Source organism: Pristis pectinata, chromosome 5 (genome assembly GCF_009764475.1).
Source record: "Pristis pectinata isolate sPriPec2 chromosome 5, sPriPec2.1.pri, whole genome shotgun sequence".
NCBI classification, from domain to species: Eukaryota; Metazoa; Chordata; class Chondrichthyes; order Rhinopristiformes; family Pristidae; genus Pristis; species Pristis pectinata.
This window is the reverse complement of record NC_067409.1, coordinates 105,128,940-105,145,485: the sequence shown is the minus strand read 5'-3', so window position 1 is coordinate 105,145,485 and position 16,546 is coordinate 105,128,940. Positions and strand designations below refer to the sequence as shown.

Sequence of the window (16,546 nt, the reverse complement as noted above, 5' to 3'; positions counted from 1 at the left end):
GCTACTTAGGACTGAAATGAAAAGGAACTTCTTCACTCAAATGGTGGTGAGTCATTGCATTTCTCTACCCTGGATGGCTGTGCAGATTGATTGCAATCAAAACAGAGATTGGTAGATTTTAGGATATTAAAGAAATCGAAAGAAATGGGGATAAGGCAGACTATTGGCATTTGAGACAGAATATCGGCTATCATCTTGTTGAATGGCACAGCAGGCCTGAGAGAATTAATGGTATACTCCTGTTCCTCCATCTGATGTTGTTATGTTGTCCTCTCTTCCTCTGTCATCTACATTTCAATCTTTTAGCTTCTGGCAAGGGCTGAACCTGTATTAACTGCTGTGGAGGAAACAACAAGCAACAAATAATTTGGAGACCAGATGTATTGTGTATTGCAAGGTCCCTCCAGTTCGCAGGCAACTGAAACACTATCTCAGAACACTAATGCCCACACAATTATTGCACTGGCACCGGTACTGTTCTTTTGGGATGGACTTCACTTGAATCAAGCGGGAACCAATGTTTGACAAATTTTCTCGAATTCTTTGAGGATGTGACAGGGAGAATTGATAGAGAGGGGCCTGTACATACAGTGTATTTGGATTTTCAAAGGCATTTGACAAGGCGTCACTTAACAGGCCACAAAATTAAGAATCCATGCTAGTGGAGGAAACGTTTTAGCATGGATTGAAAACTGGCTGTCACATAGAAAACAGAAAGGGAATATGTGTGCCCTTTTTAGGCTGGAAGGATGTAAGTAGTGAAGTACTCCAGCTTCAAGTTCCTGGGTGTCAACATCTCAGAGGATCTATCATGGGCCCAACACATTAATGCAATCACGAAGAAGGCACGCCAGCAGCTCTACTTTGTCAGGAGTTTGAAGAGATTTGGTATGTTACCAAAGACTCTTGCAAATTTCTACAGATGTACAACAGAGAGCATTCTGACTGGTTGCATCACAGCCTGGTATGGAGGCTCCAATGCACAGGACTGTAAGAGCTTGCAGAGGATTGTAGACTCAGCCAGCTCCTTCACCATCGAGGACATCTTCAAGTGGCAGTGCCTCAAGAAGGCGGCATCCATCACTAAGAACCCTCACCACCCGGGACATGCCCTCTTATCGTTACTACCATCGGGGAGGAGGTACAGGAGCCTGAAGACCCACACTCAACGACTTAGGAACAGCTTCTTCCCCTCCACCATCAATTTTCTGAATGGTCCATGAACCCATGAACACTACCTTGTTATTCCTTTTATTTGCAGTATTTATTTATTTTGTAATTTATAGTTCTTTATGTCTTTGCACTGTACTGCTGCCGCAAAACAACATATTTCATGTCATATAAGACAGTGATAATAAACCCGATTCTGATTCTGATACTGCTGCCTGGAAAGTGATCAGAGCAGGTGGATGGGAATGATAGATACACTGATGGCATATCTTCTGCTTCGGAGTCACATGGGTCATCAGAGTTGGCCTGCCCAGGTGAGACACCATAAGCATCGAAAATAATGAAAGCAAATGGTCATTGGAGAGGAGGAAGAAGGAGAGAGCGTTGCATTTGAACCATCTAGATTATAAGAGGCAGTAGAAGAAATTGTGCATGACGGAAGGTGGGATGTGAGGGAGTGGATTGGATGTGAGCACACTGTCACTCTCAGTGCTTTACAATTGACCAGTAGCCCCATTGCAAACAAGCCCATAATTGCCTACACTCTTTACTGTAACCGATTGAGCTGCTGGGCTTTGATGGACCACCTTTGCCAGCAGTTGTGAACAACTCCCTGCAGGAGAGAGGGAAGATTGTTGTAAAGTCCCCACAGAGCACCATTTTAGTGCTTGTTTCTATGGGCAATACAATTTTAAGCCCTATAATTCTAAGAGGCCATGTAATGAAATTGCTCAAGGGTCACATGGTTGACATCAATGAACTCCTTTTACTGTGGAAATACAGCAGTACTGCACCATTCGGAAGGTGTGTCATTCTTTTATTATACAATGGGCCAGCAGATAAATGTGGCGACACTAACAGCCTCAATGCTATCCACCAGATATGTGACTATCATGATCGTTGATTCATCAGGGAAAGTAATGGCAGAACATTTGAAGGCAGTGCTGAATTTTGAAGACACAGGCTATTCTTATCTTATCTACAAGTGCTCTTGCAGCTAATGGAATAGCTGTGTGAAATGGCACCAAAGAGATGCTGTCTGTCCTTAGTCATTGTTAAGTAAGTATTACAAGAACTGCAGATTGATGGCATAATGGAACTATGAAGAAAGGTGCAGCTTTTAAGTCATCTAGATGGATCAAGCATGCCTTCCTTCATCTTGTACCCTTGCAGTTATATATAGTGATATAATTCTGGCATTTTAAGTACTACTTTTGATATGATCTGCTGCTGGTAAACATTAGATGGCTTAGGGCTCCCTGAGCTACAATTTTGTAATATGGCCTTTTTATGTCTGCTTCAGTTACAATGCAGTTACGCTAGATTTTGCAAGCAAATTAGGAGAATTTTTTTTACAGGATTCTTTGATTTCTACAGTAGAAATTACAAAAGAGTGGGACAATGTAGGTATTACTTGTTTTCAGGATCTGTTTGTTGGAGGAAACCTTTCTTCGTTTGAACAATTGTCTACCAAGTATAATTTACCAAAGCTCATTTTTTCTGATATTTACAAATTAGAGATTTTCTTCGATCTCAATTACATTCTTTTCCTTTGAGTCCTGATAAAAAGTTATTAGGTGTAATTTTTAATTTGGAACCCTTTCATGCTGGCTCAATATCTAATATTTATGACAGATTACTAGGAATGAGTAAGGTGCCACTAGATAAAATTAAAAACACTTGGGAACGAGATTTGCAGATGTCAATTTCTGAGGAAACTTGGAATGAAATTTTCAAATTGGTTAATACTTCGTCATTATGTGCTCGTCATTCTCTCCTTCAATTTAAAGTGGTCCATAGAGCTTACTTGTCTAAAGATAAACTATCCCGTTTTTATTCCGATATATCTCCTTACTGTGACAAATGTAATAACAGAGTGGCTTCTTTAATTCACATGTTCTGGACGTGTCAGAGTCTTAAAAAATATTGGACAGAGGACTTTCACACTTTTTCTGTACTTTTCAAAATAAATTTTAAACTTAATCCTTTGACTGCATTATTTGGGATCATTGGAGAAAAAGGTATAACTTTGAAGGCTTCTGATTTACATGTTCTGGTTTTTATTTCTCTTATAGCCAGGAGAGCTGAATTGCTTAAATGGAAGGAAGTTACTCTGCCTACTCATGCTCAATGGTTATGGGATATTATGTCATACCTGAATCCAGAGAAAATTCATTGTTCAGTTTTTGAATCTAACCTAGACTTTCAAACCTTGTGGGGACCTTTTTTGAATTATTTTCAAAACCTCTGATTTGGTGACTGAAACACAGATATTGGCTGACATTGTTATGTTTTTAAGGGTTTTTCCTTGTTGTTTTTTCCATCAAACAGTTTTGGTTTTTGGTAGCGGGAGTAGATTTTTTTAATAATTAAATATTTCAATTTTTTCCTTTATTAACTATTACATGTGATTATTAATTTAGAGTATTGTGATCTTAAGTATGATTTAACACAACATATTTAGTAGTATCTTTACTCTCTTTCTTGATGCATGTACTCTTTTTTTCATGGATTTAATAAAAATATTGTAAAGAGAAATTACAAAAGTCTCTCTCGGGAGCACAAATATTAATAACAGTCAAATATTCAAGATTTTTTTTTCCTTGGAATTATTCTGAACATGGTCATATATGAAAAATTGACCAGGAAACAAAACAAGAAAGGGCATAGAAAAAAAACAGATCAAAGCATGTTCCACAGTACTTTGCAGATGAGAAAGTGATCACTATTGTAACTGGGGGAAGGGTGGCAACCAAGCAACATGATCCAAGAAAAAAATGAGCAAATAACTGTTTTTTGTGATCTTGGTTAAGGAATTACTATGGTCTCCAATTAACATGTCTTCTAAAACTCAGCACCCTTTCATCAAATTCTGAAGTATTACCTGAAATATGCATTTGAGTTCCTATGGTGGGTATCGAACTCAAACCTTTTTAGTTAAAAGCAAGAGTAATGTCAATGTAACAGAGAAACAAAGAATATAGAAATGAATGCTTGGTCCATGATTTTTAGTGTTTCATTATATCTATGGGCCAATTGTGCAATTTCACAATTGATTTTTTTAAAATAAGCCTACAAAAAGGAAACAACATAAAATTCTACCTCTTCAGAAGAACTACCCTAATTTATAAAATCTTTGTAATTATACTTCTGTCATATTTTAAATACACTGTTAAAGTTATTTTCATCCTTGAATAATGAGTGCTGAAAGACCTTCTCAGAGTTCATCTCTCTCAGGAACACTGCATTTGCACTTTTTTCATTGGCATCTTGGTAGTGCCTTCACAGTGAGGCAGAGTGCTACCAATCACCATTAGACACTGCAGTCAAAACTGGGCTGTTAGCCTTGAACGTGATAGATCAGGGCTGGACAGATTGATGACAGGAAAAAAATCAGACTGGGGGGTTCTGGATGGGGGCGGTGAGGAAGGTAAGATAATGAATGCAAAGGAGAGTGAAGATTTGGGGTGGAAAATCAAATGCTAAGGTATTTGGTTGGGTTTGGCAAGCAGGGAATCCCAGAGCCTGGATTGTATTGGGCCAACCACATTAGGGCAATCTAACCTTCAGAGAGATTACCTATACAGGTGCTGTGTCCCCTAATTGCATTTCCATAATTACACCTGTGAGTAAAGGACACAAATCATTTGTCATTACCAATGTAGCAAGGCATGTAATTTGGATTAAAAATGCACACTCTTTCTGCCTAGCACGCTGTAGTCTGAGTAGCATAAAATTAACATGATGAGATTGTATTTCACTGGTCTTTGGCCATCATTGAAAGTCTAGTCTGAAGCTGCACTCAAATATAAGAGACAGAGTAGGTTTTCTCAATATGGGCTAAAATCCGTAAACCTGCAAAGAATTATCTGACTTCAAGTAACCTTTTTAAGTGTGGGATTTATTTGCAGCCATGTAAACCACCTGAAACATTTCTGATTGATGTAAAGATTTCTGAATTACCATTATTAGTTCTGACAAAATTGATCACTGATATTACACCAAAATCAGGGTTTGCTTTTAACAACCCATCATCAAATAAACACTACAACAATAACACCCACGACTAGGAGCTGGATCTGTAGGCTTCAATTTTAGTGGTAGGATACAGTTATTCACAGATGGAGGCTGATGTTAAGGTAATACCAGATTCAGGTACAGTGCTAACATGTAATTTATTATTAGGTGATCATTAGATTTAATAATCAGGTGTCAAATAACAAATCAGTATTAAAAAGAAAAGCAAGTACTTAGATTTTTTTTTAAATCGGAGAACAGAATTAGAAAGTACAGAAATTACACTAAATTTGTATCAGGGTGCAGTTGCGCAACTGCAGAGCCACTGTCTCACAATGCCAGAGACCCAGGTTCAATCCTGATCTCGGGTGTTGTCTGCATGGAGCTTTCATACTCTTCCTGTGACTACATGGGTTTCCTCTGGGTGTTCTGGTTTTCTCCCAGATCTCAAGGATGTGCAGGTTGGTAGGTTAATTGGCCACTGTAAATTGCCCCATAGTGTGTGCGAGTGGTAGAATCTGGGGTGGGGGGGGGCATGTGGTTGATGAGAATATGGGGAGAATAAAAACATGGTTGATGTAGGATCAGTGCAAATGGGTGGTTGATGGTCCACGTGGATTCAGTGGGCTGAAGGGCCAGTACTCGCGCTGTAACTATCTATCCCGTTCATATGTGATCAAATCAACCCACTTTAGGAATGCAGATCATATTTTTCACTTCAGAAAACTCTCTCCATGTAGAATTGTTATGGTTGTTTAATAGTTAAAGATCCCAAGCAATGATGAATAGTTTTTTAGTGTCTCTCCAACACTTTACTTACTAAGTACAGTATTTATCACTTTACTGTCTTTTAACTTTATGAGTCCACTTTCATATCTTATTTGTGTGGAAGACTGATATACAATGATATATAGTTTGCAATAATTTGTAAAATGTTATTTGCAGCTAAGTGTATACTTATTGGTTCCTTCATTTGCAGAACTGAGTTACAACATTCAGGATGTTTTTTTAAGGAATATAGCCTCAGCACAAATGTAGATAAATCCTCATTAACACTTGGCACCTCAGTGTATAACAAACAGGAAACACACATCCAGTGGTAAGCTAATGCTGGAAAATCAATTTTAAGTTATTCTTGTTCTGAACAGTGAAAAAGCTTCAGACGTAACTCACTTTATGGCTTCGCACATATCCAAGCCCATTTTCACACAGTTTTTAGCATGGTTTGGCAGGGATATTGGTAAACCAGAGACACAATAGTAGCAGTCTCCCAGAATCTTGATCCTCATACAATCATTTTCCTGAATAAAAACAAAGATGAAGGTCATTTCATAATGCCAACACATGACAGTGTATGTCACCATTAGACTGAGTTTTGCTTACCTTTGCAATTTGATCAAACTTGCCAAATAATTCGTTGAGTGTGTGCACAAGCTCCCCAGGTGAACATTCACTGGCCAGGCGTGTGAACCCCACAATATCAGCATACAATATACTGCAGAAACATAAAATGTTTAAAACATTTGAACTGCCATCATCTTGTATAATAATAGATGACAGCAAAATGCTCCACACATTGATGGGAATAATCTGAAGATACTTAAGAGTGCAGTTATACATCATTTGGTAGACCCAAGTTAGACACCTAAAACTATGCCACATTGAACTCTGTGACACATTACACTCCTTCATTGTTTCAGCACCACTACAAAAGTTGATTATTCGCCTCCACCACACTATTTCTCATCACCTGAAACATTCTTTTCATGCGAAACAAGCATTCATGTGCTTCCATTTGCCTGGTATATTGTAGACACGAGAGACTACAGATGCTGGAATCTGGAGTAACAAACAATTGGCTGGAGGAACTCAGGGGTCGAGCAACATCTGTGGGGGGAAAGGAATTGTTGACGTTTCAGGTGGAAACTCTGCATCAGGACTATATTGTATATGCTGCTTCTACTGCAACCTTTTTTCACTCAGGAGACAAATACAGCAGGGATGATTATGGCATTCTTCTTTCAAGAAAGACCCTGGCATCCTTGCAGCTCACTACTTTTAATTGTACGCCCTCTGGACAAAAGAAGTAGATTGACTGTTACTGTCATGTAATACTATGATGGTACTTATGCTATTAACTGCTAGACATCTTTTCAAGATGAGACTGATGGACAATTAATGTTCAAATGTAATGATCACACAAATATCAAGATGCTGCGTATGCAAAATATCTTTCCTTTCAAAGATCCTCTACCAACATGGCCCTGCCACACAAAGCTATAGCTCTGAAAATCAAGATCCACAATGAGACCTAGAAAACATGGATCGTTTTCCATATCATGAAACCATCCTTTCAGTAAACGCAAACAATAATGGTGAAAATTATAAAATTACATATATCTCCAGTGTGCCACCACATCCTTCAACAGATTCTGAAAAAAAAGTGTTCAAAGACCAAGACCTTGAACTTTGCACCAAGCTGATGGTCTCCAATAAAAGAGATCCCCACTCTCCTGTATGCATTGGAGACATGGTCATACTCAAATACTCACTTCAAAGCAATGGAGGAGGACCACCAATGCTCCCTCCTCCAATTCCATCCGCTGGACAGGTGAATTAATATTGTTTCCCAGTTACACTCAATCAGCTCTGATGAGTTGGCCACATCATCCACATGCCACACAACCAATTCCTGAACCAAGCACTCTGAGCGCCATGATGGCAAGAGATTTCCCGGAGAGCTGATTAGACAGTGCTAGATATGTGAACCAATGAACGTTCTCTGGAGTTCCTGAGCCATCTTGACATGTGTCATTAATTGTCAGTCTGGGCAATCCACACCTTCAGTGGAAATGTGTTTCAGAGACTGCAAGTATCACAAAAACTACACCCAACCAGCACTTGGTGGTTTAATATTCCAGGGCTGTTTGCCTCATTATAATTATTCCAAACATTTCAGGCCAAAACCAGACTTATAAACAGATGTGTTTTATTAGAACAGCTAATATTTATCATTTGTTTTCACACTTCCTCCAAAATATCCCCCCTTGAGGGAATAAAAGTGCAGGGGTGAGGTTTTAAAACTGAGGTTGAATTGGTGTGACAGAAAGAATGTGAATGGAAGACAACAATGCAGTAAAAAATAAATGGAATTAAAGACAGAATAAAGACAATGATTTAGGTGGATTGTTAAATGAAGAATAGAGAGAATGAAGTGAATTCAAGTCCTTCATCTCAGACATTCCCTTGGGGTTGAGGTTGATTTTGGTCTTGTAGGTTATGGGACAGCTATAGAAACAGCAGTTATTGATGACGAAATTCATCAGCACCTCTAGTGCATCAGCACAGTCTTCAGCCAAATGAGGAAAAGAGCGGGACCTCAAACCTGAAACGAGCTCAAGTTTATTGGGCATCAATGATCCCTGCCCTCTTGCATGCTTCAAAAACATAGCTAACCTACAGCAGGCATCTCAAAGCACGGAAGAAATAGCACATAAAGTTTCTACATAGAACGTAGAACAGCACAGAACAGGCCCTTCGGCCCACAATGTCGTGCCGACATAGCTATTCCCTCCTGCCTAGAGATTGCCCATATCCCTCTATTTTCCTCTCATTCATGTGTTCAAGCCCTTCTTGAAAATCCCCAATGAGTTTGCCTCCACCACCCAATCAGGCAACGCATTCCAGGCATCCAACACTCTTTCAGTAAAAAATGTACCCCTCACGTCTGTTCTGAACCTACCCCCCTCTCACCTTAAATGCATGCCCTCTGGTATTGGATCACTCAATAATGGGAAAAAGATATTACTTGTCCACCCTATCTGCGCCCCTCATAATTTTATACACTTCCAATAGATCACCCTTCAGCCTCCGCCGCTCCAGAGAAAAGAGCCCAAGTTTGTCCAGCCTCTCCTGATAGCAGCATCCTAGTAAACCTCCTCCGCATCCTCTCTAAAGCCTCGACATCCTTCCTATAGTGAGGTGACCAGAATTGCAAACAATACTCTAAATGCGGCCTAACCAGAGTTCTATAGAGATGCATCATAACTTCTTGACTCTTATACTCAATACCTCAATTAATAAATGCAAGTATTCCATAAGCCTTCTTAACCACCCTGTCTACCTGTGTAGCCACTTTCAATGAGCCATGGACTTGCACCCCAAGGTCCCTCTGCTCTTCAGCACTGTAAAGGGTCTTGCCATTAGTCCTACCAAGGTGCAAGACCTCACATTTATCCGGGTTGAACTCTATCTGCCATTTCTCTGCCCACATCTGCAGCTGATCTATATCACGCTGTATCCATCGCCAGTCTTCTACATTATTCACTACTCCGCCAATCTTGGTATCGTCTGCAAACTTACTAACCCATCCATTAACATACTTGTCCAGGTCATTTATGTACATCACAAACAGCAGAGGTCCCAGCACAGATCCCTGTGGAACATCACTACTCACAAGCCTCCAGCCCGAATAAGTCCCTTCAACCACCACCCTTTGTCTTCTACAGACAAGCCAGTTCTGGATCCACACAGCCAATTCTTCACTGACTCCATGCATCCGAACTTTCTTGATTAACCAGTTATGTGGGACCTTCTCAAATGACTACTGATGTCCATATAGATGACATCCATAGTTCTACCTTCATCAATCTCTCTTGTCACCCTGTCAAAAAATTCAACCAGGTTAGTAAGACATGACTTGCCCCGCACAAAGCCATGCTGGCTTTCCCTAATCAAGCCGTTGGATTCCAGATGCTCGTATATCCTATCTCTAAGAATTTTCTCCATTAATTTCCCTGCCACTGACGTGAGCCTCACCTGTCTATAGTTCCCTGGATTTTCCCTTGTTCCTTTCTTAAATAGAGGAACAACATTAGCCACTCACCAGTCCTCTGGGACCTCGTGGTCAAAGAGGACACAAAGATACTGGTCAAGGCCCCAGCAATTTCCTTTCTTGCCTCCCTCAGTAACCTGGGGTATACCCCATCAGGCCCCGGGGACTTACCCATCTTAATACCGTTTAGGAGACCTAACGCTACCTTCTCCTTGACCTCTAAATGCCCTGACATGTTTCCGACATTTGTTCCCTGACATCTTCTCTGCAAAATCCTCCAAAAGGATATGGAACCAATGTCAACATCCAATCTGAGGCCAACATCCCCAATGAGGTTCTGGTCATGCTCAAACATCTCCAGTGGAAAGACCAGTTTGTTCTCAGGACTGACACTCTGCTCACAAAATATGAGGGAAAGAGCAACATATGCTCTTGAAGACTTGAAGTGACAGAGAAACATGCATTGGGAAAGCACTAATGCAAACAGTATAAAGGTATTCAAGACTCAGTATTCTAATAAACCAAACATTCCAAATTTTAAAGAGGAACCTGACACTTGAGGTTTTATCTGGGCATCTCTCTAACCATAGGTAGACTAAAACTGAATAGGCCAGCCAACCCTGTAAGCAGAAACACATTCTCTATTTATTTCATTATAAACAAGATGAGAGGGTGGACAATAACATTATAAAATAATGATATTTTCAATGATTATAATATAGTGCCTGAAGCATAAGAAGTAAACATACTGAAGGTGAAAAACAATTGATAGCAACTGGATTGACGATAATTTTATAAAGCATCCTTTGCGGAAACAGACTAATATAAGTGTTGAGGTATACTTTTTTTTAATGTTTTTGAGAAGAAATGAGAAGTACCTCACATTTGTGTGCCTCTTCACATACAAATTGTGAAAGTTATTTGTATTTTCTAGCTGACAGTGACCAGACTTAGGTCCTTGTAATCGTTGAATGATTTCAGCCTTCATCTCCATGGCAATATGTGCAGGAAGCAATGACAGTAGGAGACGTTCCTTTGGAAAGAGAAAGAAAGGAGAATTACAAAGTACAATGTTGTAATGGCAAACCTTTGCATATCTTCAATGTACCTATTGGCATAGAAATGATGTAAATAAGTATGACAGAAATGAAAACAATGGATCTCAATTTACTATTGACATTAACAGCAATTTTAAACAATTTTATACATTTTTTTTTCATTTATTTCAACTGCATTTCTGAGGTTGATATGATCATTTAAATTTACTCTATTAAGTCATACAGATAACCTGGTAGAAAATCTCAGTTCTGAATTGAGAACACATTAATTTCTTTAATGGGCAATGGATGTTAAATTTGAAAAACAAATTTAAGTTCTTCTTTCATATTGCTTTTGCTCCCTCTCCACTTTGAACATTTTTGTTACATATCTAACAAAATAAAACTCAGCAGCTGTCTTTCATCTTGCTACTAAAATTGTGCCAAACCTAGTTACAATTTGAGAGATGTGGTATTAGCTTCTATGCCTTAACATTAAAACAAGCTAATCTTTTTCATGTGCTTATTAGTGACACTTTATATCCAGAGCTGGTTGATCTGACAGAAAAATCAAAATCCTGCTGTGCTAGTTCTCTGCAGCCATGGTTATAATTTTGAATAAATTTTCCTGTGAACCACTTCTTACTTTAATGCTTAGTGAACGTAAAATATACGGAACAAGTTAGAACAACTTCACTTTTATTGTTAACACTGTCAGAATAGCCTGGAAATTCTATGGGAATGTATTTTGTTTGCTGATGTTTATATCTCCCAAATCATGGGCAAAAAGCATCTTCTGATTATGAATTGAAGGTTCATTGTGAACGTACTGGTATATGCTAAAAAAAAGGTGCCTTAAGCAGGCCGATGGAATAGAAGTGATGGAATTGAGATAAAGGAAATATTTGAAGAGTGGAAAAGAAAGAACTAAATGCCTGCTTCAGGCTCCCTGTTCAATACTAGGTTGACCTGAATGCTGCCAATTACATTATGAAAATAGGTCTCCAGGTAGTGCACATAAAATTGATGGTGCTAACAGTGTGATGTATAATATTTCTTCTGGCACCACACCATCACTGTAGGCTTGCTGTGCTTGAGTATGAATGGTCCAGATTGGTGTTATCATTAGTGCCTAATCTTGTCACACAATACTGCGTCTTTGACTTGCCATGCTGTTCTAAATATGAGTGGTACAGTCGCAGACTGTCCAAGAATGACTGCCAGCGTAACAGGCATTCACCATCTGTAGTCACACATCAGCTGTCAATTAAGCGAGTGATATGTGCTTCTTGGTTTGGGGTGTCAACAATGCCTTCTACCACAGAGTAGTCAGCAAACCATGCTCACTCTTCATGCCTCCGGAAAATGGAAGTGAGATAAAGCTCTGTATAAAGAGAGACAATTAACTACAGTACATAGCAGTGCACTGTAAACTGCTAGACTGGAAAATATAAAACCATAGGATTCACTTGGATGTGGCAATATGGATACAAAACCAACGGTGGGAAGAAGCATCAGACAGTAAGCAAAACACAAACTGCTGGAGGAACTCAGCAGGTCAAGCAACATCCGTAGCAACTAACAGATTTTGGTTGCACCCTCTTCAGTATCGCTGCTTGTTGTTATTGAGAGAAGAGAATTGATTCTGAAAGTCCTTTGGTGGGGAAGCACTGCTGAGAGCCATTCTCTCACCCTCCTCTTTCCTCTGCCATCACCTTGACCTGTTCAAGGTGGCATTTCTTCATTCTTGCAGTCGTGCTCATTTCCAAGGTGTGACTCTATCTGGTCACCCATATCTGAAAACTATTTGTTAAAGCACAAGATTTTAAATCAAAAGAAATTACTTCAGCACGCCAAAACTGTAGAAACCGTTGACAGCTCTGGGAAAACTCTAAAAACATGTACAATTTCACCAGTAGCCGAAGGAAACAGTTCAGAAACTAATCTGGACTCCTTCACGCAATGGTGGTGATGGATGCAGATTTGGGGATGAGCAGTGCTATGTAAAGACAAGGTCAAGGCTGAAGCATGGCGTTCGAAAATTGCAGCATTGTGTTTGATCAGTGTTACTCACTGACTGCCGTTAAATCCAGCTCTGTATGCTCACATCAGTCAGCAGGTGAGTTCACACAAACCCTATTTCCAAGGTGGTTCCCGCTGACTTCCCAGGTCACGTATGCACACATGTCAGTTGCTTTTTGGCTACTTAGGGTAATCACATAACACCTAATAAATGAGTACCTTGGAGCACCAGGAGTTTCTCTGAGAACTCTTACAGATACTTCAAATAGAAAGATACCAGAACTAATCCATTACTTACACTGTTTAAAATTTATTGTCTTAATTTTATACAAATTTGCCTTTTATAATTGATTTGCTGCTTTCTTTTTCATACCATGAGGTTTCAATTTCACCACAAATCTCCAGGCATACTGCCAAAACATCAAAATATCCTGGTATTAATTCCCTTCTGGAAGCTCCCAGAGAAGAAAGGTTGATACTGGAGGCACTTATTTGAAAATTGCAAGCCTGCTGTGCCTGACTTTCTCTCTGTTAATTTAAATGGATGGGAAATCAAGCTTTGCAGACCCATCCATTCCTGAACCATGTTGCCTGCAAGCATTCTTCCTCACATGGAGCGACTAATTTGCTAACCAAGCTAATTGTCACAAATTCTGCTTTGTAGCTTTCAAGGCACTACAAAGTCTCCAAAACATGACTTTATCTAAGGCTAGCTGTTAACTGTTTCAATTAATATGTGCAGAATACATTCAAACCTTTTGTGTAAAGCAGACACATGTTATTTAGTATTAATTTATACCTGACAAGACTACAGTTATCAGTACTACTTTCTATTTCATAAAAATACACTCTGCAATCTTTAGCATTGCTCCTAGAATTAAAAATCTGTCCAACAATTCAGCATATGTTCCCTGTTTCATGCTTTAGACCTCAAAGCAACGTGAAAAATACCAAACAGTCTCGACTCTCTCCTTAATTTACATTATTGATTCTCCTTCCGAGTCCTTTGTTTCCTTGAGTCCCCCCACTTTTTATTTTTACAAGAACGGTCAGTTCTATTTAAAGGTCACAGCACAGTGCTGAATTTAAAAAAGTTAGAATGGACATTTCTTAGTAACAAGTCGACGTTCATTTTTATTTCCTAATTGGTTAATACCACTTAATTCTTTTCTACTTTTTAATGCTACAATGTTTTCAGGTGAAAGATGTAAATTAAGGTACTTTCAACATGCAAATTTTGGTCTCAAAGCAAAACCAAATTAAAAATAAAAGTTTTAAAAAAATGTCAGGAGAGGTGTAGTTGATCACTGAGGGCAAACTCCCAGTATGAATGCCTGAAATGAAACCCACTCATTTGAATTCTAGTTTGCATATTTTTTGAGTGATTTGTGATGCAGTCCTCCTCATTTTTATTTATATAACTGAAAACAATTTTTTTTCTGGTTCAAATACTTAGGGTGTATTTACACAGCAGCTAGTGGTTTTGGACAGTTTTTGCAGTACCTGCCAAAAAAGATCTCATTTATGTTCCTTGTCTGGCAGAGTGCCGTTTGCAATCAAGACAGGCAGTCTGAGATCAACTCACAAACAAGAGCAAGCTTTTCTCTCAGTTGCTCCTTCACAGACAACTCATCCAGATTATTCTGAGAAGGCCTGAGACCTCACACCTATCTATTTGGATGTTTACAACGAGATTGCTGCTTTAGAGCCCAAACCCGAGTCCCAATAAATTTCTACCCCTATTGCCTGGTGTCTTGGCTGGACCTAGTAATTTAGTTTGTGTCATTACAGAATTGCAAGCTCTACTGATAAAAAATACCATAAGTTAAAATTTCCAAGCATTCATGCACAGTTTTTGCTGAGACTGGACCCAACTCAGGTGAAGCTAAATGTACCCAGATGGTTACAGCTATTGTGATAGGGCAATTTTTGCAAGAAGGAAGTCCCAATCAACAGGAGAAAGCTGAAAGTGTGACTGTGGCAACACCTATCAGAAGCAGAAGCAGAGTCAGGATCAGATTTATTATCACTGGCTTATATGTTGTGAAATTTGTTGTTTTGCGGCAGCAGTACAGTGCAAAGACATAAAGTTACTATAAATTACAAAATAAATAAATAGTTCGAAAGAAAAGCAATAATGAGGGTGTGTTCATGGACTGTTCAGAAATCTGATGCCGGAGGAGAAGAAGCTGTTCCTAAATCGCTGAGTGTGGTTCTTCAGGCTCCTGTACCTCCTCCCCGATGGTAGTAAGGTAGTCAGTTCTGGACTTCCAGGTGAACAACAATAGGCAAAGCTCTTTGGCCCTAAGTTTCCATTGAGGACTCATTAAGAGAAAAAATGCCACTTCTTTTTTAGGCCCCCTGGGCTTCTCAGATTTAAGGATTACAAACAAAATCTTTTTGATATCCCTGTGTTTGGTTACCTGTCAGCAAACACAGAACAAAATGAGGTGAAAAGCCTTATTTAGGAGTTCTCACCTTATTTTCATTGCTACTTCTTGATTACTCACTCTCCAGATACATTTGTCACATCCTGTGAGAATCTTAAGACCACATGGAGAGGAAGACAAATTTGGCAGAATAGTTTCCACTACTTTTTGTTCTCATTCTGCTAGGGAACTGCCAGTCTCCCAGATCCAGGAGACAGGAAAATCTAGCCCATTATATTTATGGTTTTGTTTCATTTACTTCATCAGACTGACCTGGGTCTTGTAGAAATGGCAACATTTAAATTAATTGATGTATTGAGGGTTTCAGCTTTTATTCCCTGGAAAGCTGCTGTATATTACACAATTTGAAGTACAGAACAGACATTAAGGTTTAATGACTCAATCAAGCTGATTAATCGTGGGGAATTATATCACATTATAACGGCTTTTCTGAAATCAATTTCAGTATATAAATTTATTTTCATTGTACAGAGCTTATGATTGCTTTTCCATTTCTCTTTGAAATACCCTTTGTAAAATTCCTCACCAAACGCCCTCATTTAGAAAAAAAATACAGACAGAATTTGTATTAGGGAAACAAATGCTCGTAGAGGCAGCTGAAATGTTGGAATGGATTTTATCCTGAAGCAATCCAGGCAATGTTTGCTTCTCACTGCTCAGTCAATGATGTTGCTAGCCAAGTAAGACTGTGCTCACTCTACTGTGAAATGAACAATTGTCTATAATAAACAAACAAAGCTGTTAGACCTGGTATATTTTAAATCATGCTAAAACATTTTAATATAGGAATGCCTTTACATTTCCTGGGAACTTTGGGCAGGAAATAGAGGCTACATTTATCAGTTATGTCCACAACAGAAGTCCACACAAGAAGTTGCTGTCATCATACTGAATTAGGTGAACCCCAGGCATCCCCAGAGGTTGCCTGAAATGAACACTGGCGTCAAGTATGAAAACAACAATACTGTGTTTGAATTAAAACTTTTCCTGGAAATTAGTGTCTAGACTTTTACAAT

The 16,546-nt window shown here is 39.0% G+C and overlaps 1 protein-coding gene across 3 annotated transcripts in view; it reads right to left on the bottom strand.

Annotated features, from left to right (window-relative positions):
- LOC127570729 (adenylate cyclase type 2-like) overlaps positions 1–16,546 on the bottom strand; it is a 390,852-nt gene that overhangs the window by 89,237 nt on the left and 285,069 nt on the right. For all 3 annotated transcript variants that reach the window (XM_052016520.1, XM_052016521.1, XM_052016522.1), the window contains exons 7-9: positions 10,900–11,054; positions 6,571–6,682; positions 6,361–6,488 (exon numbers count right to left, since the gene is read on the bottom strand). In XM_052016520.1, coding sequence (XP_051872480.1) covers positions 6,361–6,488; positions 6,571–6,682; positions 10,900–11,054 — 395 coding nt within the window. The remainder of the gene's footprint in view (positions 1–6,360; positions 6,489–6,570; positions 6,683–10,899; positions 11,055–16,546) is intronic.